Consider the following 24,264-nt stretch of genomic DNA (forward strand, 5'->3'; position numbering starts at 1 on the left):
GTTCCATTACAACACACACTTCTGGTTCTCCTGCTACTCCTTGAGTGCTCCTACCAATTCCTGTTACGGGTTTCTACAAAATCCAACCCACTAATGTTGGCATTCTATAGGACTCTTTCCTCACCCTCCTCCTGCTTGTCTCATCTTCCACAGCCATGTTTAAATCACCATGCGTACACGGATGGCTTACAAATCCCTATCAACATCTCAGCTTCTCATCTGAATTCCAGACTACAAATCAGTCCATGAATATATTTCCAACCACTTAATGAAAACTTTTCAAGACAGACGAAAAAACATATTTTCAAAACCAAACACGTTTCCCCCTACAAGATTTGTTTTTTGAATGTTGCTATTCTTTGTAAAGGGCAGCTCAAATAACATGACTTCTTTGTTCTTAAACTATCAGTGACTTCATTATAATCATTACTATCTAAGAACCCTCTAGGATCTGGCCCTAATCTACCTATTTCCCATTACGCAATAAATATTTAACAACACACCCGAGATATGCCCCCTCAGAGTGGTAGGTTCTGAAGACACAGTTAAACAGAATATGGTCAGTGTACTTTTAGTCAGCACAGTGGCTGATGGAGAAGTAAAAGCAAACTAACAACCCTAAATCAATTAAAAATACCAGCAATAAAGAGAGAGACAGAGAGAGACTGAAAGCTGGGGAATGATTCCTGGAGGAATGATGCTTGACCTCAAAGTCTGAAAAACTCACTAGCATTTCAGTGTGTGGATGAATGACAAACAATATTTTGTAGGGGGCACAAAAAGAGGTATGAGAACAAACTGAAGTGGATAAAGCCAGAGATGAACACAGAAATAAAACTGCTGAAAGGAATTTTGCAATAAGCCAAAGAGTTAATCCTCTTTTCCTAAAAATCCTGGAGCGTTATTAGGGTATGTATAATAAGTAAACAACATAATCAAATTTTTACTTTCAAAAACTCAACCAGCAGCAGTGTGAAAGATGGGCTGAAAAAGACATACTAGAGGCATGGAAATTGGTTTGGAGGCTATTGTAGTTATCCAAGCGAGAACTGAAGGCCTTCCTGAATTGAGGTGGAGGAGAGGGTAATGACAAAGAAATGAAAAAAGACTACAGAATCCAAAAATGTTAGTATCTGACCGAATGAAGGAAATGAGCGAGAGGAGTGTATCTAAGATGACTACAGGGTTTTGTTGTTTTACAAGCTAGAAAAAAAGTGTTGTTATTTGGGGAAAATAAATAAGGTTATAAAATGCAGGGGGAAAAGATGTTTTTAGGGAGAAGAAAGATAAATTTGGTTTGGATATGCTCAGCTTGAGATAGGTATAGGAAATTCAAAAGAAATTTAGATATGCATCCTTCTTGGCTATCTCGCGTTGTTCTTCATACTGATTCCTCAAGGCTCAGATTAGACATCACTTCCTCGGAGAAGGCTTCCCTGGCCACCCATGACTAGGTGAGGGACCTTTCCTCTAGGTTTACATACCACATAGGGTTTGTCTACCATACCAATTGCACACTGTAATATAAAACTGTCAAAATAACACTCACCAACCTGAAAGCTCATAAATGTGAGAAACTTTTCTATTTTATTCATCACCTTTCCAGTGTCTTACATCTATAATTAAAGTCAAATAAATATTTGTTGAACGAAGTGATGAGCCAACCTCGTCAAATCTTCCTTTATATGTTGAATGACTATGTCAACATAGTCACTCTCCCAGCATCAGAAATCTTTGAGAGGTCATTTTCTCTTTTTGACAACTAAGACAAAGTTCACTGTTACACAGCAAGAAAAAAAATTACGTTCTTATGAGAGTAAGAATGAAAAAGCCTTTCTACAATATCAATATGTGTACTTCCTATTTCATAAATCCTAGACTAAATTTCATAAGGAAAAAGAATTATTTCGGGACTTAAGATAAAAATTATAAAAACAACCACAGTCATAATGAGTACACTCTAAGAACATTTATTAAATTAACTTGCTCATACTAAAGTAACTGTATTACTTATGAAAAAATAAGTTTCCACATCCTCGCCTATAAAAAGATAGCTGAAATATAAACTTTGTTTTAGCATTTTTGTAATATCTATAGTCAAATCACTGTAGCCTTGGGGAAAAAATGAATCTCCATTAAAAGCACACCTTATAAAAACTGATATGATAGCCTTCTCCAAAAAGAGTTACTAGAGCAATATTACACTTACAAAATTACATGCAAAAAAATGTTGAAAGACACAGTTAAGGTTGAGGCTCTGCTTAATTTCATTCTCTAGGGTGAATGTATTAGTGCATCTGTACAAGAAGGTTGATAATTCAATATTCTCTATATACTTTCTGACATTTCTGGTCTTCATTTTTCAAATTTATGCACCAAAATAAAGAATGTGTCTAGCAACCATGATAGCCTCCTGCCTAAAGCAAAGTATTTACATGTGTCCTTATAAAACTATCAGAACAAAGTTTTTGCTGATATATACAAAATGATATGGCAATAGAAATATTTTATGGAGCAAATAGTATTTTCTGAATATAACTAACACATATAATTTCTGACTAAAAGGAGACAAGTAACCTTGAACAAGGTCTTTCTTCTATTTATATATTTAAAACCTACAATTTGTTTAAAAATCTGTTGAGAAACTTTAACTCCATTCATGTTTAACTCCATTCATATATACTATATACCTAAAAATGATAACAAAATCAAATTTATACTATCTGGGATGTATCCAAATCAAGTACTTGAAAGTCTACTACTACTTTCCTATGAAGAGTTAAAGTGCTTATCCAGCTTAGAATACAATGTTGGCTGGGTGAAGGGTCACCCCACAACATGAACATCTATCCACTGTAACACTATGAGACTAAATTTAAATGATCCATTAATTTGTTTCCCCCACTAAACTAAGTCACTTCAGAGCAACAACAATATTATATTCACAACTGTAATCCTAACCTGCAGCCGAAGGCGTGGGAAATAAAAACCTCTCATTTAGCGTTTGGTAAAGTCAGAACCTTAAGGCCCCTTAGGACATTTATAATGTTTTACCTAAGTTACTCTTAACTTACAAAACAGTGCCTATAATTTGTAAGTTATGTTTTATCTTCAAAGCTATAGAAATGTGCAACTGCCTCTAGATACATTTAGTATCTGCTACATCAAAAACCTATACTCCTTGGCATGATGCCTAACACACAGGAAATATTCACTTCATAAATGTTTGCTGTGGGTTCATCATGGTGACAATAGTAGTAAGAATTATCGTCACTCCTTCAATGTGAAAAACCACCTGAATAATTCAAATCAGACTGACTATTTAAAATGCAAAGAATTGGAATAACAAATTAAAAGTCTAATAGGTACTTGCTAAGCCAGAGATAAAAGGACAAAACAATACCTTAAATTTATGCCTACTGTTCCATTATTGGAACGCTGAGCATGTGGAAGTTATTTATATCCTACTGCTCAAGGTCACTGCCAATGTCTGATTTTTCAAAACTCAAAAAAAATTGCAATCTCAGGCATAAATGGGTTAAAGAAAAGTAAGGAATTGGCTGGATGGTTAGAAATACTACTGAGTTGAAACAAAACTGGTTTTGTTTGTGTAATATCCGACAGCTATGACCTATGAAAATGGCAATTTTATAAAGTTCAACTTAATATAATGAAGCAACTTTAATCAAAACTAAAAGCAAGTTAACTTTTCTCTTAAAATTTTTATATATGATTTCATTCTTAAGGGCTTAATATCATTTCTTGAGAATTACCACAACCTTAAAATTTTGATTACATACATTTTGCTCCATCATCCACTCATTCAAAAAGGATCTTTTTAGTTCTTACAAAGGGCCAGGAATTGTTCCTGGTGCAGGGGTAGTGAATAAAACAAACAAAATGCCTCAAAGTTTACTGTTAGGGTGAAATAGATAAGTCATTCACATATAAATACATAAACTATGTAGCATGTGAGATGATGATAAATACATTCAAAGAAAAATAAGGAAAGAAGAATAGGGAAGGTCAAGGTTGGGACTGGGGAGTTAAGACTTTTTAGATACAGTAGTCCTCCTTGGTGGAGGGCATCTATGCACACACCTGAAGCAGATAAAGAAGAAAGAACAAATAACAAGCAAATTCCCTGAGGCAGAAGCATGCCTGCAGTGGTTCCCCACAGAATACTATAAAGTTAGTGAAAACTACTTACTTTCTTGTAAAGTTCTGATGCTTTCTCTTCAAACTCTTCTAGTTTTGCTTGATCTACGCAAATGTCTAAAATTGCAATGACAGGAAATTTTTAATGTGAAAGTTCTTAAACTCATTATGACTTCAAAAGTTTAGAAAGAAAAAAGATCATAGAAAATAATTAAATATTGATACTACCAGTAATAAACAAAATGGAAAAAATATTATAATGTTGGAATGAAAAAGGCTTTTCTAAGCATGATACCAGAAAACAGAAAACAGAGGAAAAGCCAAACTCAATAACAATTTTAAACTTCTAGCAGGCAAAAGGAGATGTTCAATTGTAATAACACTCAAATGTTTCTATCACCAACTCGTACATATTTTAAAGAAAAAAGATGATGTCTAAACAAGCTTAAAAAAAACAGCCAACAGTAATAAACAGAAAATTAGAAAAATTGATACTAAAAAATCACCAAAACAGATGAATAAATGTTTATTATTCCCTAACAATATGAAAATTAGCAATACGAATGTGAAGATTAAATGACTGATAATGCCAAGTGTTGGAGTTGACATGAGGAAACCAATAGTGAAAGCTAAGAACTTTGCTGATGAAAAACTAGGCAATATGTACTAAAATTGTAAATATGGATTTTCTTTTAACCTAGCAATTCCATTTCTGAGACTTGGCCATTAGGCCTGAAAACTCATTAAAATATTTTTTGATGTTAGACAAAAAAAAAAAAAAAACTGAAAATAACTTAAATGCCCATCAATAATGAACTGCTTAAATAAGTTATGATATATATAATGATAGAATACAATGTAGAAGTAATTCATATGGATTTCCCATAATATATGTTATCCCTTCTTTTTTATTAAATGAAAGCGATACATGAACAAAGTTTATAAAAATATATTACAGAAGAATTTATAATAAAAAATAAGTCGACAAAGTTACTGTATCCAAATCTTAATCACACTTCCTAAATGCAACCTCTTATTACCATTTCTATACTAGATTATTTTGGTGGTTAGTTTCTTAACTGTAAATAAAATGTACATAGCTATTATTTCTTGATTTATCTATTTAAGACATTATAGATAACTTTCTATTATAAAAGATTAAGACAGTGTTTGTTCTCTAATCCTAATTTTTGATATTTTATTTACTAAATTGGATTGCTCCAGAGCATGAAATATTTAATTTTGATTCCCATTACATTAACAATAACTTAAAATTCTTGCCACAGTATGTCAAATTATCTGTGCCTCATGCTTTCCAATACCTTTTCTCCCCTATTGCCCACCTTTAGTTCTTCTCTCACCTATTCATAGAAATACAATGACATTCTCTTCTGTATTTAAATCTTTTGTATTTACTTATGAGTTTATTCTAAATATTTAAAAACCAGTAAATACAATTAATTTATTAAAACTACATAAGCACGCATCACTTATACAACCAAATGGTGTTCAAATATTTTATTTCCTTCTCAAGAGCTCAGTGAAAAAAACCTCTCAGCTGCCATTCCTAAATGACCCAGTGGAATACATTTTTTCAGATACTATTCAAAATCATTCCACATTTTAGTTTGCTGCATATTTACAGCGCCATTTTCTTAATTTCTGCTTCCTCTTCCCACTCCCCCCACCCCAGGAACTTCTAATTGCTTATCTCTTATAGAGAGAAAGAAGCATTTTCATTAATATTATCTAGTTCTTCACTAATTATATTTCATTCTTCTCCCAGGACTCAGATAATATATGAAAAGAAACACAACCCTGCACAGATACATAGCTGAAAATGAGAGGTGTATTTTAATAGCCTTTTCAAATCATTGTGGGTAAACTTCTTTGATGTTATATCGAAATCTGACAAATGGTGACTTCTTAAACAGTAGTTACAATGTGGAATCACATATCATATCAATTAACTTGTACTCTGTTACCCTAAAATCTCTTGATAAATGTTGCACTTTTAATAGATCTTTTGCCTATGCAGAATTTGTAATATCAGGCACTGGTCATATGGAAAGAATGGTGTGCTGAGTCATGCAAATGTTCCAAACGTTAACATGTCTTTATACAATATCACAATGAATAATCAGATAGGTTAATAACACCAGTGACATCAGGAAATAATTTTAGTATTGAGAACCTGTCAGCCTAAAAGCAGCAGATACAAGTTTTCCAAAATTCAAATTTCCACTTAAAAACTCAAATTTTCTCATTGGCAGCCTATTTATCGGCCATTTTCTTTGAAGTTATAGGCTCACTTTATTTCATTTTTAAGAAAGCAAGTGCCTGACGAAAACTTTAATAAAAACTCAAATGTTACAACACTAAATAATAATGCTTTATCTTTAAAAAAAAGAAAAGAAAAGAAAAACTCTCAAGTTATAGAAGCCATCGTCTGTATGAGTCATTCCAAGTTTAAAAAAAAAAAAAAGGCTTCGGGGGGGACAGGCAATTCTGCTTGCAACTCAATTACACAAATATTTTCTTATTGAACTCTTTTAATAGATCTTTTGCCTATGGAGAATTTGTAACATCAGGCACTGGTCATATGCAGCAGAAGTACTGTATGTATAAATCCCATTTGTTAACACAGAATATTAAAACAGTGTGTACACAAGGGTCAGGCTTTAATAAAGTTAACATTTTTAGGACCTTATCAAAGGCATTCTTAAGTAAAAAATGGCAGTTTTTGTTGTTTTATTGACAGTAAAGACGATAATGACTACTCCCACAGTTTAGTGCCACTGCCTTGATTCATAACAAAGTGCCAGGAGTTTTACTCACCATTGTTCTGCACCACCAGTGCAAAATACCAACCCAATAAAAAAGGCGAATAATGTTTTTGTGCTATTATGAAAACAGTTTTGACAATTAGGGCCCTCAGGAGTCCAGAGACACAACCTGAGAACCAATACCCTAGAGCTCATTCATAGAATAAGAGACAATAAGATATTTCTATTTAAATAATAAATACTCACCTACAAACTGGGTTAAATCTAAATCTAGTCTTTTTCGATATGTGAAGTCTGGATCCATTCCATCTCTATGCAATACAATCTGGGATACACACTCATCAATTAATTTGAAGTACTGTTGCCTAAAACCAAAGAAAAGAGTAATGTACAATCAATAATTAGTGTAACTTTACATCAAAACAAAACTTTTTTGCTAAGATTGATTTCAAGTTCAACAATTTGTTAGTAATATAATTTCAATAGTTGACACAACAGATTTTACCTGGGAGTGAGAGTAAATACAATTGTCATCACTTTGCTTTTAATGAATTCAAAACATCATTTTTATAGTCTTTTAGGAAATACAGTATCCCTTAATTTTCTTATAAAAGTCAAAACCTTGAATTAAGTAAATTAGCTGAAAGTGAAGTGATAAGTGCTTAAAATTTGTGCTCAGAGGTCATCAACTTTCCACTGTACCACACTGAAATAGCTACCATTAATTCACTTCATTAATACAACCAAAATAAACAAAAATTTTTTCTAAAAAGTTTTATGGGAGTATGTGGTATACTGTTTTCCAAGTGTTTGTGAAATCAAATTTAAAACTGGTACTGTAAGTTATATATAATATCAAATTCATATTTCTTACTCAAAGGGAAATAGAAAAATTTGGTATAATAATATTTGTCCAAAAATCAAAGTTTAACTAAAACCTCCAAGTAGATTTCATGTTGTCATTACAGTTAAGTCTAGTCCATCTACACTGGTCATAGGTGAAACATCCCTTAAGATTTAATAAATGTAAATAAAACAGATAAAAGATTTTATAAGCAAAACCAAACTAAAGTGATAAACAGGTTGGGTACTATTCTAATGAAGCACAGTCCTCTATCTCAGATCATCCCCTAGAACTCCTTTCCTTAATGACTTTTAACATACTTTTCCTCTCTAAATTCTGAAGTGTGGGTCCCTCAAGCCATTTAGACTTTCCTTTCCATAAACTATGACCCACTGCTCTTGACCTACTTACCTTACACCTAATAAACCATCTATTACAGTGAAGAAAATCTACTACAGCTTAACACTAGCAAAGATGACTAATGATCATTAACTGTCATAGAGTGAAAATGTTTAAGAAACGGTTCCTGGGTACAAATCAAAAGTGTTATCTATGCTTGCCTCTATTTGTTCAAGTTCTTTCAAGACATTATCTCCCATCCCCAAATATTTCTACCATAATAACCACATTTACACGTGGTACATACATTTAAACACATTTACATCTATTACATTTAAAAATCTAGATGATGTATTTCTTTTCTACTCAACATTATTCTAATGTTTTTAAAATGAAAATGTTTTAAATTAACAACACAAGCTATTTCATGTCATCTTTTTAAGAAATCATAATTTTAGTAAGTTTTTCCTCAACTCCACAATGTCCAATTATGAGTTCATCTATAATGTGGCTGAAATTTCATGCAAAAACTCATTGGGGAGGCAATACTATCAAAGAATAATACACAACATTTCTGGATTCCAGAAATGTCAATCTAGAAAATAATCTCCATGAGCAATATTGGTGAGGTAGTAAATGTGTCTGAGGAATATGTGAATAACTTAATTAAGGGATGAACATTAAGTTGTCATTACTGACAAAATGCTATTTTTGTTGGAGGAGTTTTTGAAATCTTCACTTTTCTCTGTGGTATTGTTAACAAATATCAGAAATTATCTCCCATGCGCATTTAACTAGCGTGGTATTTTACACATGGTAAGCCTTAATTATTTGGTGTAAAACTGAATTTGATCTTCTCCACCCAATTATCTTGCTGTATTTCAGCCCCCTCCCTTTTTCCCAGGGAAAAGGGGCTGCCTTTGACATATATTCTCCAATCGAATTCCATTTCTGTCAAACTTTCTTTTGTCCCAAAAGTGGAAATGAAAAAAGATTCTAATTTTTCCATCCACCAATTCTTTCAAATGAGAACATTTAACATTCTGCAATAGAACAATCTACTGTTTGTAAAAAGAAAAAGAAAAATTATGTGTGTTCGTATCAAAAGTAGTTTAAAGAGCTCATTAAACAAAAAATGTTACAGGTTATCTAAGATTGCTGAAAAGGTAAAATAGAGGTCCTTCTGAGGTAGATGAAACCAAAAAATGAAGGTAAAAACCAAACAAACAACACTCATAGATGTGTACACCAACAAGAGTAAGTTTTACTGTATGTAAATAAATAAAATTTTAAAAAATAAATGCATGACAAAAATATATGTAAATTATCACAATTCTGACACAATCTTGGAATAAAAGCATATTTTAAGAAATATTTTTAAGAATTTTTTTTTAAGAAATTTTTTTAAAGAAATATTAACAACAACAATAATAAATAGGAGCGTTTGGAAACATGAGGAAAAAACTGATGGAGTTGTCCTGAGTCTAGCAGTCACAGGAAGAACACTGCCTTTGTGGCAACCATATCTGGAATCAAGATACCCGGGGTTTAAAGAGCCAAAGAAGGAATTAACATAGGTGAACATCAAATGTAAAAGTTCATACTCAAAAGATGGCCAAATATCTAAATTTCTATGCCTTAATGTCATTTTGGTAATGCCACAATTTAATCTTTCTCCAAGACTCTTGATTTAACTCAAATGATAGGATCACCTGAACATAACCCAAAACAGTTGTGTTTTTTAATCTGTTTTGAAGCTAGATACAACCACATGCTCTCTTGGGGCACAGATGAAGGGATCAAAGTCATAAGTATGATAAAACCCCTGCAGGACTACAGGCATGTTCAAACCATTGAAAACAAACAACAGTCTTAAATTCTTGGGTACTCAAACAGCATCAAACTTCCAGAAGACGACAGGACTGACCACACACAGATCAAAAAAATGTATGGAGTTTACTTTAGAGTAAATAGAAGTTTCAATTTCATTTTTAAGTAAATTTGGAGTAGAAATATAGTATCATAAACAGCATGGTACAAATGATATTTTAAAATCTAAATTAGCAATTCTTAATCTAGCATTTATAATATAAATATTTAAACTGGTTTATTTTTAATAAAATATCAGAAAGGAGCAAATTAAAAAAATCAGTTACTAAACTCATATTTTAGAATATCAGTGGGATTTCTGGCTACAAAGAGAGTACTTTTGATGCATGTCCTATCCTCATCCTGAAAAACCTAAAGTTTTAACATTTTGGGTCTCCTCCTTGCTTGTTAGGTCCATCAAAAAATCACTGAGTCATACCCTCTGATGTTACCCCGAGGACACAGCCTGAATGAAGCTTGTCTAAAAAACTCTTCTACTTGAAATTAAGTAGAAAAGAAAAAAACACCCAAAGTATAAGAGAATGAAATTTCAGCAAACCTAAATTGGTGGCAACAAAATGATTTTATATTCAAAGAGCTCAGCTTCCACCATAAAACAGTAATAGAAATGGAAAGTAGATATAGAGAACATTTACTAAGCATACACCATATGCCAAGGGTTTGGCTAGAACTTTTACCCACATTCCCATATTTCACCTGCCTAACAACCCAGTGAGTTAGGCACTAATCTCCATATTTAGTCACATTATAATGTAGATGAGGTTAAAAGAAAGATAAATAATTTGTTAACCTCAGATGGCTAGGATATAATCAATCTTTAAAAGCCATTTGTCTGGCTTTTTGATATATTAGCAACATTAAACACAACTGTATTATTAAGACTTGCCAGCTACTTAAACACTAATAAAAGCAATGTTTAGTGCCCTTCATGTAACTTATAAGAAGAAACTTATCAACATCATTCCTACTGCCTAAGAAATAACTAGAAAATATTATCTGTCACATGATAAACTAGTAATTTGTTGCTAGTTTGCATTTTTATTCAGATGAAAGGTTGTAACCAGGAATCCACAGGAGCTTAAAAAGTAATAGTAATATCATTTTACCATCGTCTACCTAAATAAATGCCCAGAGGAAACAACACATTCTATGAATCAGTGTTATGACAAAAATAAAAATCATTTGCTTGTCAAAGGCAAATATGATGTGAATTTCACAATTAATAGATTTTTATTAGTGAAAGAAAACATTAGAATACAACTTCCTCTTACCTTATAAAATTATCATTTCGAATCAGCAAAAGATGCTGAAGAATAGAAATAAAATATCCCTCTGCTCTAGTTTCTTTAACTGTGCTCCACACCATGTTGTAAACATCATATGCTTCAGTGAGTTGATTAAGGAATATATGGATTTATTTATACTCTACACCAAACAACTATAATAATATGACAGAATTTGTTCTGTAAGGTTTTGGAACTGTAATACAGGCATCTTATATATTCAACATAAAATACAGATATTTAGGATTGAGGGTAGTGGAAAAACTCTGGAAATGGTGACTCAACCTGACACTTCCTGACTTCCCTTCTACAATCAGCTCCAACTAATCTGCCTCCCCTAAGCACAGATGCTGTTGGGAACAAAGGTAGTAGGGAAGCTGGCTATGAATACTGTGTTGAATTCTAAAGGTTTCCTGACCAACAGAGCTGGTGGTCAGGTTAATTATCTACCATGAAGAAGCCCCAGGTGAGGATAGGAACCTGTTGGGTCTCATGAGGAGCACAGACATCTGCAGACCCACAGATTAACATGCGACCCATGAGTATGCACCCAAGATGCAGGGAAAGAGCAGCCAGTGACTAAGGCTGCCCTATTCCTAATGCTAAAAAGCCCTAAGTAGAAGGAAAAGTGTCAAATATAAAAAGAAAACAAAATAGATTGCACACATACATATAAGAAGCCAATCTACAGAATCCATTTGTTAGTTGCAGCATACGCTTACATATATGTGTATTCATAAAAACACACAAATTAATAAAATAATAACATTCTTCTGATGCATGAAGGTTTGATTTCATGTTGTTTACATAGAAATTAGCTAAATATTTGTGGCTGAGTATTTTGGATTTAGCAATAATTTTATATATGATTTGACTAGACTTCAGAACAAAAGGATATTCAAGTTCAGCTCTAATATCTTCAAGGCGATGGGATAACTCAAACAAATCTTCTTCTTTATGCTCATCAAAGACTTTAAGTTGGATATCCAGGCCATCATTCTTAATGCATTTTAAATTCTAGAGATATGAAATAGAAATTATGATGAATGATTTTGTTTTTAATTATGCAAAAGAATAAAAAACATATAAACAATAAACCAACCATTCAACTTGATTTATAGCATTCGAACATTTAAAGTGTTAAATAACACTCGAATCTTATCATCTATATTTCAAAAATAGATTTTTTAACTCAAGCCTTTTCCCACAGATAAATTATTCTTCAAGGTAATTTATCTAAATTTCCCCCTACTCAAGTACTCTTTTAATTTAAATATTAATAAGGAGACTGCAGGGCACTTACTGGCAATATCTCTTTCAATCCACAACGCATAAATTCATTTCTGATGTGAAGCCTGAAGTCCAAATCATCAGGAGATGTAACCAGGGCATTGATGAGCTGCATACAAGCTACCTACAAGAGATCAAACAGTGAGACAGACTGGGTTTCCAACATTAAAGAAAGAGTAACAAACGTAAACTTCAAGGTTTTGTTCCAGCATTATTAAATATCTTTCCTATTAAAACAATTTGTAAGCAAAATATTTCAGTCAGTTATAAACTACAGAAGAAATAAAGTTTCAGTGGCGTTTTTTATTTCTCATTTATTTGAGGGTTACTGAGGTGAAAGGAAGATGGAAAAATATTAGCCATTACTACTGCTCCATAAAAAAATAGAAAAAAAAAAAAAACTTGTAACCAAAAGCTAAGTTCCTGTCCAATAATATCACTCTACACACATACAACAGAAATTGAACATATACTAGTTGAAAATGATAAACACCTATTGGATAGATAACACTTACCTAAAATAGGATAATAAAATAATTTTCCATTCATCAAGAGAGACTCAAAGTCCCAAAGACTTCAAGGTCAACAAGGGTCTTAACTCTGGTTAACAAGGTTATAAATAAACACTGTATAATTAATTTCTAGAAGTTAATTTATCAGGCAGTGGTTCTCATACTTTGGCAAAAATTCAAAATTACCCTATGTTTTAACCAGAAATAAATAACAGAGCTCACTAAATCCTTTAATATATAGCTTAAATGATAAAAATTTTTAAATCACAAAATTTTCAGCTCATGTTTAACACTTCAACTTTCAACTTCTCCACTTTTTTCATCCCTGGCTAAAATATATCTTTCATCCTCCAAAATCCATAAAATGGAAACAAAAGACAGTCTTTCTAGAGAAGCATTCTTTGTTGTTGTTGATAATACTATTTTTCTAAAGTCTACATTCTATCCAAGTCTAGCAAGAACTACTGGACTACTGATCAATATGTTTAACCTCATGCTGTTCCCTAAATTGTCTTTTCTCCATCCCTTAAGGCAAGGTTTATATGAATTTAAAATGCTGTTTTGGAGTAAGACACCAACAGGAGTCTCAATTCCTGCTGTTTGAAATATATAGTAATTGTTATATTTGATATCTAAGCATTAAAATCTGACCAGCATGCCTCTACTGTCGAAACTTAAGGTTGTTTAAAGTGGGAATGGGAAATATGTCAGAAGAGAGAGGAAGAAGAGAAACATACTAAAAAAAAAAAAAAAAAAAAAAAAAACTTAACAGAATCTACCTTTCCAGTACATGTTCATTCAGCTGTAACCAGTTCATGTCAAAAAGTCAAGTTTAAAATGTTTTCCTTCCACCCCCTTGCCAGTCATTACCCAGGACCCACAAATGTTTTTTTCAGCAATGCCATATAATTTTCAAAGATCTCAAAGAGCAAATAATGTTTCTCTACATTCAGAGAAACTAAATCAAACTCAGTCACCTGGCTTCTAGAAAAACACAAATTACAGACAACTCACAGAAAGTAGCAAAAACAAGGAACACAAAAACTAGCAGCAAATATTACCTAAATGGAAAATACATATATGTAGACAACAGTAGCATGAAATTTAGAAATAAGGGAAAGGATAATCCAAATTATTTCCAGGAACTATTCAAAAAGGTGATTCTCCATAGAAGAAAAAAAATAGGAAATTAAATTGAAATAATGAATTCAAGTTAAATTTATAAAATTGCTTCCCAATTCTAATCATAATTTGCCATTAGCATAGCTTACAATCTATTTAATTTAAATCATGCAAACATGTCTGTGAATATACATAGGTATGCACTAAAATGCATTGTTTCTTTATGGATAAATAATTCTATAATCAAGGTAAAGACCAAGGAGTTCCTTGTAGGTTTTATACATAATGAGATACATACCTGTGGTATCACACAATTTCACAATAATTTAGCATACCAGCAGAAGGGAGTGTCAATCAGCATTTATGCCATATCAATCAACGCCTAGAGATATCGAGAAACGTTAAAAAACTACAAAGGTTAACAGGACATTTTGCCTGTCCAATGAAGATATATCAGTAAAATGATAAAAATATACTATATACTGTAAGAAATATGTTTGCTAAATAATGGGAATATGGAGATGCTAAATGAGAACTAGGACAGCTGAATAAAGTACTAACTAAAGGATTAATAAAATGGCCTGATGAAGAAGTGAAGAAGGAAGATCTAAGCCGAGGAATTAACATGTTCAAAGACATGGAACCTTTAAATTACAAGCAATTCAAATTTTATGAGCGGTTTGTCAAGGTAGAAAGGGGAGTAACGGGAAGAAGTCAAGAAATGAGGTTGAAGAAGGAGACAGGAGAGAGGGCATAGCCTTGTGTGTCAAGTCACAAAATTCAGATTCAACCAGAAATAGTGAAAATCATAAGGAATTTTATGCAACAGGGGCACAATAACAGAGGCAATAGATTCAAGTTCAGAAGCTGTTGTAGAAGTAAATTTTTGAGCAAGGAGGAAGGTTCGAACATTTGAAATATGAAGAAAAATTGATAGAATGAGGTAGAAGAAAAGCATTTACAAGAGGCCTCCCACTTTTGTTATTTAACTAGATAGAAAGTGGTACCATTAGCAGACATACAAAATGTAAGAAGAGCAACAGGTTTTACAGAATAGGATAAATCCTACTTTCAAAATTCTGATTGAGATGTATATTAGAATCATTCATTCATTAAAAAAAAATTACTGACTACCTACAACTTCTGTCAACTGGAGATATTCATACTCAAAAAATGAGAACCAAAAGTGAGATGTTCGTCATAAGGAAGTAATCTCTGTGCTCTAGTTGATGTTCCAAAAATGTAGCATATGATCTCTCTTAATTTGCATGTTACAGAAATCGTTGTGATACATTACAAAACCAACCTCCCTCTGCGCTAATAAGGGTAAGAAAACAAGGAACTTCCATCTTCTTGAGAGCATCTAGTTAACTAAAGGTTCCATCTTAGGGCATCAGAGGCAGTTTACCCTGATATTGGCTCACATACTTCATTCCTTCAAAGCCTATTTATTGATGCCTACTATATACCAGGCACTGTTCTTGGTGCTAGACATACAGCTGTGAAAAAAGATGGAAACTTCTTTGAGAGAAAGAGGAGTCAAGACTGACTCCTAGGTTTTGGGCCTGAGCAACTTAAAGGATGAAATTGTAATTTATTGAAACAGAAATGACCACGGGAGAAACAGGCTTGGGAAGAGAGAGGAAATCAGTTTTGGAGATGATAAGTTGGAAATGCCTATTAGTGATCTAAATTTTAAAAGCTGCAAAGGAAATTGAAGATAGAAGACTCCAGTTCAAAATAAAGCAATTGCCATAGCAATAATACGTAAAAACCAAGACCTCAGATGGAATCACGACAGTATAGAGGAAAAAGGAGGTGTCAGAACTGTTTAGCGCATTTTCAACTGTAGGTTTCAACATGGAGATTAGAGAAATAAGTTAAAGAAAAAGAAAAGTTAAGAACCATAAGTGAGGTAGAAGGAAAACAAGGAGATTGTGGTGTCCTGGAAGTATGGAAAGTGGTCTCAACAGTGAGAGAGTGATCAACTGTGTCAACTGGTCAAATAAAACAAGGACTAATCAATTACCACTGCATTTGGCAAAATGAAAACACTGGTGACTTGACAAGAATAGTTTCTACAAAGGGATAGAGTTACTGTTCCAAGCAGAAACTACTTGCCTCCCCACAGATGCCATATGCAGCCAGTAAACAAACAATTGCTGTAAAATATTCTCCTCTTTGCCCTAAATGCATCTTTATATGTTAGAAGTAACTGCTCCTTTATCTTTGTTTTTAAAAAGTCTACGTAAAGACACTTATCTCTAGGTGTTATGGATTACAAATTCAATTCTAATGGTTTGGAAAGCCAATACTGTAAGCTCACTTTATTACTCTTGTGTCAATTATCAAAAAGGGTCTTCTGTGAGAAAAGGTATTTTAAACGTAACTTCTAGCTGGAGGGGTATGTGTCCATCTATGATTCAGGATAGTTCAGGATTTCCTTAGGGCAGCAGTAAACTAAAAGTATAGTACAAGGACTGACATCAGCAAACTCCAGACAGCCTAAGACTGGAAAGCGAGTGGCCAAAAAGGTAATGACAAAGAGTGGGACAAAAGTCAGCAATACCATAAACTAGGAAGGTAAAGACATAACAGGGGCCAATAAAGTAGATAAGCTGTAAATAGAAATCTCAAAGATATTCAATATGTGGGGCAGAGCCAGTCAAAGGCAATCTTAAGAACAGGGCAAACGATCAAAGGAAAATCATTAGAAGCCGAAAGAGGTTAACAACAAGATAGAGGAACATGCCACTATATCTACATCACTGAATCAGCAAAGTGGCTTTCTGCCCTTGAAAATAAAGTGAGAAGTTTTCTTCATATGTGAATATATAGTACCTAAATTTCCTTTGGTACATAATTTACTGCAATTACTATGTTCAACACAAATATGAGAAAAGACAGATGTGTTTATTTGTACAAATTTATTGTACATGAGAAATCTTGTTACATGCATATAAGGTGCAGTGATCAAGTCAAGGTATTTAGGGTGTCTATTCCCCAAGTACAACATATTTATTTGGTCAGATAGTCACTCTATTCTGCTATCAAACATTAAACTTATCCCTTCTACCATATGTTTGCACCCTTTACACACTTCTCTTCATCCTTCCTCCTCTGCCCCCACTCACTCTTCCCAGCCTGTTATCTTTCCACTTTCTACATCCATGTGATCACAATTTTTAGCTCCAACATATAAGTGAGAACATGTGATATTTGTCTCTCTGTGCTTAGCTGATTTTACTTAATAGCCTCCAGTTCCATCTATGTTGCTGCAAATGACAGGAGTTCATTCCTTTTTATGGCTGAATAGTATTCCACAGTGAATATGTACCACATTTTCTTTATCCATTCATCCACTGATAAACACTTAGGTTTATTCCATATCTTTGCTATTGTGAATAGTGCTGTAATAAACACATGAGTGCCAGCATCCCTTTGAAATATTTATTTATTTTCTTTTGGGTGGATACTCGGTAATGAGACTGTTTTTTTTCTAACCTTTGGTTCCCTGACCCTTTTTTGGACAACAAACTTAAGCACAAAATTCAAGGTTCACTAACAGGTACTATCCCTGAGCCCCATCCACGAGGACCATCCAGTTTTTCCAAAGGCCGCCAGAGCAGAAGCTTTCAACCTGATTGTGCTGACGAGATTTAGAAAGTTGTCTAATAGCAAAAGTAAGTAGTTCTTAGAAAGTTTACTCTTGAGTCAACATGTTCATCCTGGGTATAAGTAGATGTTTTTACAATTAAATCGTGGCTCTACATTGCAACAACATATCAGCTTCAGGAGCTAAATCCAGATTGAAAACAAGAACCAGTAAAATACTTACATAAAAATTCTATCAGAGGCTGCAAAAGCTTATTATCTGGGCCTGGAAGATACAGTTTAGACTGCTATTCATCTTTCCTACCCCATAGCAGAAATCATCTGTCTCTCTTTGCACAATTAAATTTCACATTTATCAAGTTAAAATGAGTAAATGATGCTTATGGAGAAATATTTTGCCTCTAGTGTAAATAGAGAAATTCCAAAGATTTTAAAATTTTATACACATGCATTGAAGTAACTGCATATACCCCACATTGACTCAGAGAAATAAAATGCAGGACTCAAGAAGCTATAATTTATACCAGGGATACTAAAGAACAAACTTGAATTATTAAAATATTTATTCGAAAACTCCCCCAAGACATCATTAATTTCTTCTATGTCCTCCCATGCCTTTTTCTAAAACTGCCTTTATTGCAATTTTCGTATGAAATGTTAGATGGCTTTAAATTCTTGAGTATAAGCTTCTTAAGGGCAGAGGTGTATTTCATTCAACTTTGTAGTTCCAATACCCAGCATAGCCCAGTACCTAGCAGTCACTGAATAACTAAGTAATTGATCGGTTAATTATGAAACTTTTTAGTTACCTTCAAGACATTAATTATCTTTCTAGTTGTCCATTGTAGAATAAATGAAGAAATGTATTATATAGACTTATTAGGTAGATTCAGAAAACTGCCAGTAAACTCTAGATAATGATAACCATTAGTTTATACTTGGGTATGCTCCATATGACAATATGAGTTCACATTAGAATATTATCTGTTCCTTTAATGTCTACTAGCATACTGGCTTATTATTTACTGATCCATTTTAATATGGTTGATGTTTTAATTGATTGGTACTTATATATCAACCCTATTCATGCAAACCTCAATAAAAGTAGTAGTCAGAAGAGAAAGGAATTAAAACAAATTAACATTTGCATCCTTCCGGGATAGCTCAACAATGATCCTAAAAATAAGCCTTTTACTAATAGTCTGTATTCTTCATTTAGTCCTTCACTAAATGTGAGAAAAGTTTATTTAAAATAGAAAATTAATTAATAATTATTTGATGGAACAGAAGAGACACTTAAAACAAAAAATAGTAAATCAAGATATAACTGTTTATTATAAGACCTTTACTTGGTCTTGGGCATAATAAAACCTGGGTAAACTTTGAAGATTAAAGTGGTAGGTGGAACAAAATCAACCAAAGCAAATATACTTGGCTAAATCCAGAAAGGCATTTAACCTCTAATTTGTTTTAATGTGAGTATTCAATGGCATATTTGTCTGATTATTGCCCATTGACAAATTTCAAAATATAGTGATTATCCCTCACTTAAGAAAGGTTTTTGGTACTATTTTTAATACTTTAATGAAACTATTTATATGATGATAAAAAGTTATCCTTTTTAATTTATAAAAATATTGCTTTGTCTACTTTTTCAGACATGGAAAAATGCAATCCCATCAAACCTTCAAAGATCTATCTTCTAATTAAACTTAATGAAATCCACAGATTGAAGAGTTTTTTTTTAAGTTAAGGAAAAATTTAACTATCTTTGCAGCAGCCATAACAATGCAACTCTCAGTCTTTGACTGCAGGAAACATAAATGGCCTATAGCCCCAGCTGCTACCTTCTGAAAGCTATCACAGCATTTGAATTGAAGTCACAGTTCCCTGCTCCCAGCCAAGGCTTGAGCACAGCAAGTATACTAAAATAGACCTGTTCCTGGGACACATGGGACTTTGGCTCAAGGATTCCCCAACAGGCTTGTCAAGCTCTCCTAGAATTTCAGGATAGCCTGAGACACTTTCACCCAATCTCCACTCCTTCCCTCTCTCCTTCACCTAGGGTCAGATCTGCATTGAGTTTGACAGTTCTCCCAGCCTCCCCCAGCTCCTCCTCCAGGGTCTCTCACAGGCATTTCCTCTAGTCCCTTACACATCAAACCTCTTGCTTCTCATAGAACCAAGACTAACAGCCTTATTTCACAATGCAAGTTTCAACAAGGGTTATCATTTTCAAATTGTCAGACTTATAAGTATTATAACTGAAGCTTAATCAAATTTCTTATTTTTTAGGTATTTAACAGAACACTTTTGCTTTTTCTTCTTGTTCTTTATATATGACCAGCTTCTGTATTTTCATATGTTACTATGGGATACGGGTTAAGACCATGTGCATGCCAGACACTGAAATACATTTGGAACACAGATTTTCTCTAGTAATATTTCCAGAGACACCAATAGCCTGGATTATATTCCTTGCTTTTGCTTCCTTGAAAAATATATTCTAGGGTAGAGAAATATCTACCACAGGAATCCTAGAAAGACATACCAACCATCAATCACCCCTGTCCAGTACTGCATCACTGTTATCACCATAGCTTAAGAAGCCTGAAGATATAAGGGTTGCACAACAATGTGAATGTGTTTAATGTCACTGAACTATACTCTCAAAGATGGTTAAAATGGTAAATTTCATGTTATATATATCCTACCACAATAGGAAAAAAAAAACCTAAAGCAAACAATGGCTATGTATTTCAACAGTGGGTAAAGAAATGACAAGATCTGGGTCATCTTTACTAGATAATCATAACAAGTAGAGATCCACAGAAGGACAACATAAACCCAGCTATTGGTATTATATCTAAAGAGTACACTAAAATCAGATATTTAGAACCCTGAATGAAATTAAGTAAAAGGATTTAAGTATATATTTTAGGTGAGCAAGCTCAGAACTAAAGATGCTACAGGTTCACATCAAACCATCAAAGACAACCAAACAATTTTTTCTCTCTGAAACAAGCTTCCCATCTTTTCCTTTATTTGCTCTCTGACATAATTATTTCTCCTCTGTGGACTCAGAAACTTTGGAAATCATGTTTTCCCTTTATTCAGTAACTAACATAGGGAAAATATTCTTGAGGTATTTCCAAGAATCAAAATTAATGAGGGTTTCATTCCATTCAATCTACATCCAAGATAAAACAAATGTATAGGAACAACATTAGAAGAACCGGGCTAAAGGAAAAGTAGCCAAGGTGACACTAGGAGATTTGTGGTCTTCTGTCTGTTGCAAGACAATTCTCCCTGGGTCTCTCATATTTCATTTCCACTTGTATTGCAAGTAAAGACATTGATCGTCTTTGATCTAGATGCTCTTCAAGGATGTGTGTATACAAAACAATCTTGGAAAACAGCATATCTCTCCAGAGCAAAGAGCAGGCTCACTTCATGTCTAGTATAATAAAGATAATGTCTTTTAGAGCAAAGTGAAGGCAAGTTCAAAGTTCCTCTCCTACAGCACATCCTGCCATTTACCACCAGAAAGTTCTGACCATGATTTGATTACCATTACCTACACTTTACTAAGAGGTCAATCAGAATAGATCCAGCTCCTGCATCTCCCATGCAAAACATCTTTCCTTCTCTCTGGATGTCAACCCCATTCCAACTCCCATAACTGTAGCTCAGTCATTCTGTGGAGTGGGTGAATGGCACTGACAAAAAGGAATAAGTTGGACTGACTGTCTTCAGACAGTCCCTCCAAAAATTGTTAGACTTAATTATTTCCTGAACCAAGAACTGTAAAATTTATCAGCCACCTGGAAGCCAAGTTGAAAGCTCTGCCACCCTGTAGTCCCTCAACTAATAAAGTTCCTATTTGGGTCGTCCCAACAACTACAAACAACACTTTCCTTCCAGGAGCACCATGTACACCTTTCAAGACTATTTATCTTATGTGAAAGACAGGCATTAACTTGCCTCTCTCTTAAAAAACACCATGACTTGAACCCTACAGGTATGATCATAAGAAATGTTCAAGTGTTTAAAGAAATGCCACCAGTATGTCATGCAACTCTTAGGCAACTATGGAGATCTCTCCAAATGGAAGCTATGCTTAGTTACTCTGGGGAGCTTCCTGGAGAAGAAAACTGACTTACTATGTGTACTCTGCAGGCAGTTATCCCTACAATGGGAAGTGGTAAAAAATCTGTGCCTGATTTCAGCTAAAGTGGTCAGTGACACCACATCAGCCCTGGGAGGCAATCAGGTCAGCTTCAACTCACTGACCAGGATTGTTATAAAGAAAGAATTGTCCTAGACTTCTTTGCTGAACAAGGGGAAGTTTGCGCAATCACTAACACATCATACTGTATCTGAATTAACACCTCGGGCCAAGTGGAAAGATGAATCAAAAAATTTAAAAAGAAAGCCACCTGGTGTTCTAAGGTAGACTCTGATGATTTACTGGATTATGGGATTTGTTCAGCTGACTAGATCTGGGACCTGGAAGGCAGGACTGAGGCAAATACTTCAGACAGGACTCATTCTGCTGCCCACAGTCCCTACTGAACTTAATTAAGTATGCTAGGAAACAAATTGAACAGATTTCATCATAGCCTGTATCAATCAGATCAATTACAGTCATTGCTGCCCATAATATAAAAGTAATATTCCCTATGCTCAAGGTTTCTCTCCTAAAACACAACCCACTGCAACTGGCAGTATTCACATTACACTATGAGTGTCACAATATGGGCTTTGGGACTGACACAAAGCTGATACTCAGCCTACTGCTATTGCTGTGAGCAATAAAATCCTTTGTTTTTAACCTAGGAGTTCACGTCTTTTGACAGCACCAATAGAACTATGGCAGACTAACATGTCAGTTTACAAGTGGCAGATCGTCTAAGACCATTCATGTTCCTGACCCTCCCATCAGCAACTTCATGGGTACTGGATCAGGGAGAAACCACAGGAAAAGGAAGTTACAGCATTCTATCACTGCAGACCTGAGGACATATACACAGAAGAAGAACCAAATATCCACCCAAAATGCTCTAGGATTCCCATGTTTTGGTTCCCTTCCAAAAATATATCACAATTCAATCAGTCGTATGACCAACAGCAAGGGTTTCAACAAACTCTTTGAAATCTAGAAAATGCTCTTGATACTCCAGGAAAGTATGACCCTGACAAGAGTAGACAGAAGACACAGAAAGGAAAAGAAAAAGAGGAGAGAAATAAAAATAACAGAAGATTAAAGGACGGCAGAAACTAGAGATTGGTTAACCAATACTTATCCCAGTCCTTTTCTACTAAGGAAAAACTGGCCAACATGAGGGACAAGCACACACATGAACACTGGACACTACGATGGAGGGTTTGGTTCTCCTGGGGCAACTGTGGCAGAAGGCTGTCTGTCCCTGGTGTCACAAGTGCTGACCACAGCAGAGAGCTGGGAGTGGCACTTCCATTAGAGCATTGCCGTGATACAGTGCAGCGTATCTTCTGTATTACTTCTAGCTACAGACCACCCACATGATTCCCTGGGCCTACCAGAAATTTTGTAAGGTAGGTACAAAATTTGTGAAGTAATTAATTGATATAGGCTATGATGAAATCTGTTCAATTTGTTTCATAGCATATTTAATTTTGTAATAACATTTTCTGCTTAAATTACCTAGAGTGATTATGTTGCTTGCAGCTGAGAAACCCTGTCTGATGTTTGAAAAAAAAGTAATGTATGCTTATTTTAAGTCCTAGATTTATATTTGTACTTTCTTTCCTGATAATATATATGTGTGTGTGTATACATATATATATATAGATAGATATAGATATATATATATTTTTTATGAGATGGAGTCTTGCTCTGTCAGCCAGGCTGGAGTGCAGTGGCGCGATCTCGGCTCACTGCAAGCACCGCCTCCTGGGTTCACGCCATTCTCCTGCCTCAGCCTCCCGAGTAGCTGGGACTATAGGCACCCACCAACACGCAAGGCAATTTTTTTTTTTTTTTTTTTTTTGTATTTTTGGTAGAGACGGGGTTTCACCAGGTTAGCCAGGATGGTCTCAATCTCCTGACCTTGTGATTCGTCTGCCTTGGCCTCCCAAAGTGCTGGGATTATAGACGTGGGCCACCACGCACGGCCCCTGATAATATTCTTCAAGGCCTGAGAATAAAGTTATTCCAAGTACAAAGTTTAACATTTTCTTACTATATAATATCAAATGGGGGAAGTGTGCTCAATTCTATCATAATCATAAACAAATTATCATTATTAGGATCAGAATAACAAAAAAGTAACAATTCTCCTTATTCTCCTTTAAAAAAAATACTTTGTCATAAATATACTTTGCAGTAAAAGAATAATGAAGAATGTGTTTATTTTGCTATCTCATTTTCTCCAATTTAAAAG

General features: G+C 34.0%; 1 protein-coding gene across 5 annotated transcripts in view; it reads right to left on the minus strand.

The window, feature by feature from the left end:
- Nucleotides 1-24,264, minus strand: part of DIAPH3 (diaphanous related formin 3) — a 490,848-nt gene that overhangs the window by 307,020 nt on the left and 159,564 nt on the right. For all 5 annotated transcript variants that reach the window (XM_054665348.2, XM_054665347.2, XM_054665346.2 and 2 more), the window contains 5 exons: nt 12,604-12,714; nt 12,199-12,317; nt 11,289-11,405; nt 7,191-7,309; nt 4,211-4,275 (listed from right to left, as the gene is read on the minus strand). In XM_054665348.2, the coding sequence (XP_054521323.1) occupies nt 4,211-4,275; nt 7,191-7,309; nt 11,289-11,405; nt 12,199-12,317; nt 12,604-12,714 (531 nt within the window). The remainder of the gene's footprint in view (nt 1-4,210; nt 4,276-7,190; nt 7,310-11,288; nt 11,406-12,198; nt 12,318-12,603; nt 12,715-24,264) is intronic.

This window comes from Pan troglodytes, chromosome 14, assembly GCF_028858775.2.
Source record: "Pan troglodytes isolate AG18354 chromosome 14, NHGRI_mPanTro3-v2.0_pri, whole genome shotgun sequence".
Classification (NCBI taxonomy): Eukaryota; Metazoa; Chordata; class Mammalia; order Primates; family Hominidae; genus Pan; species Pan troglodytes.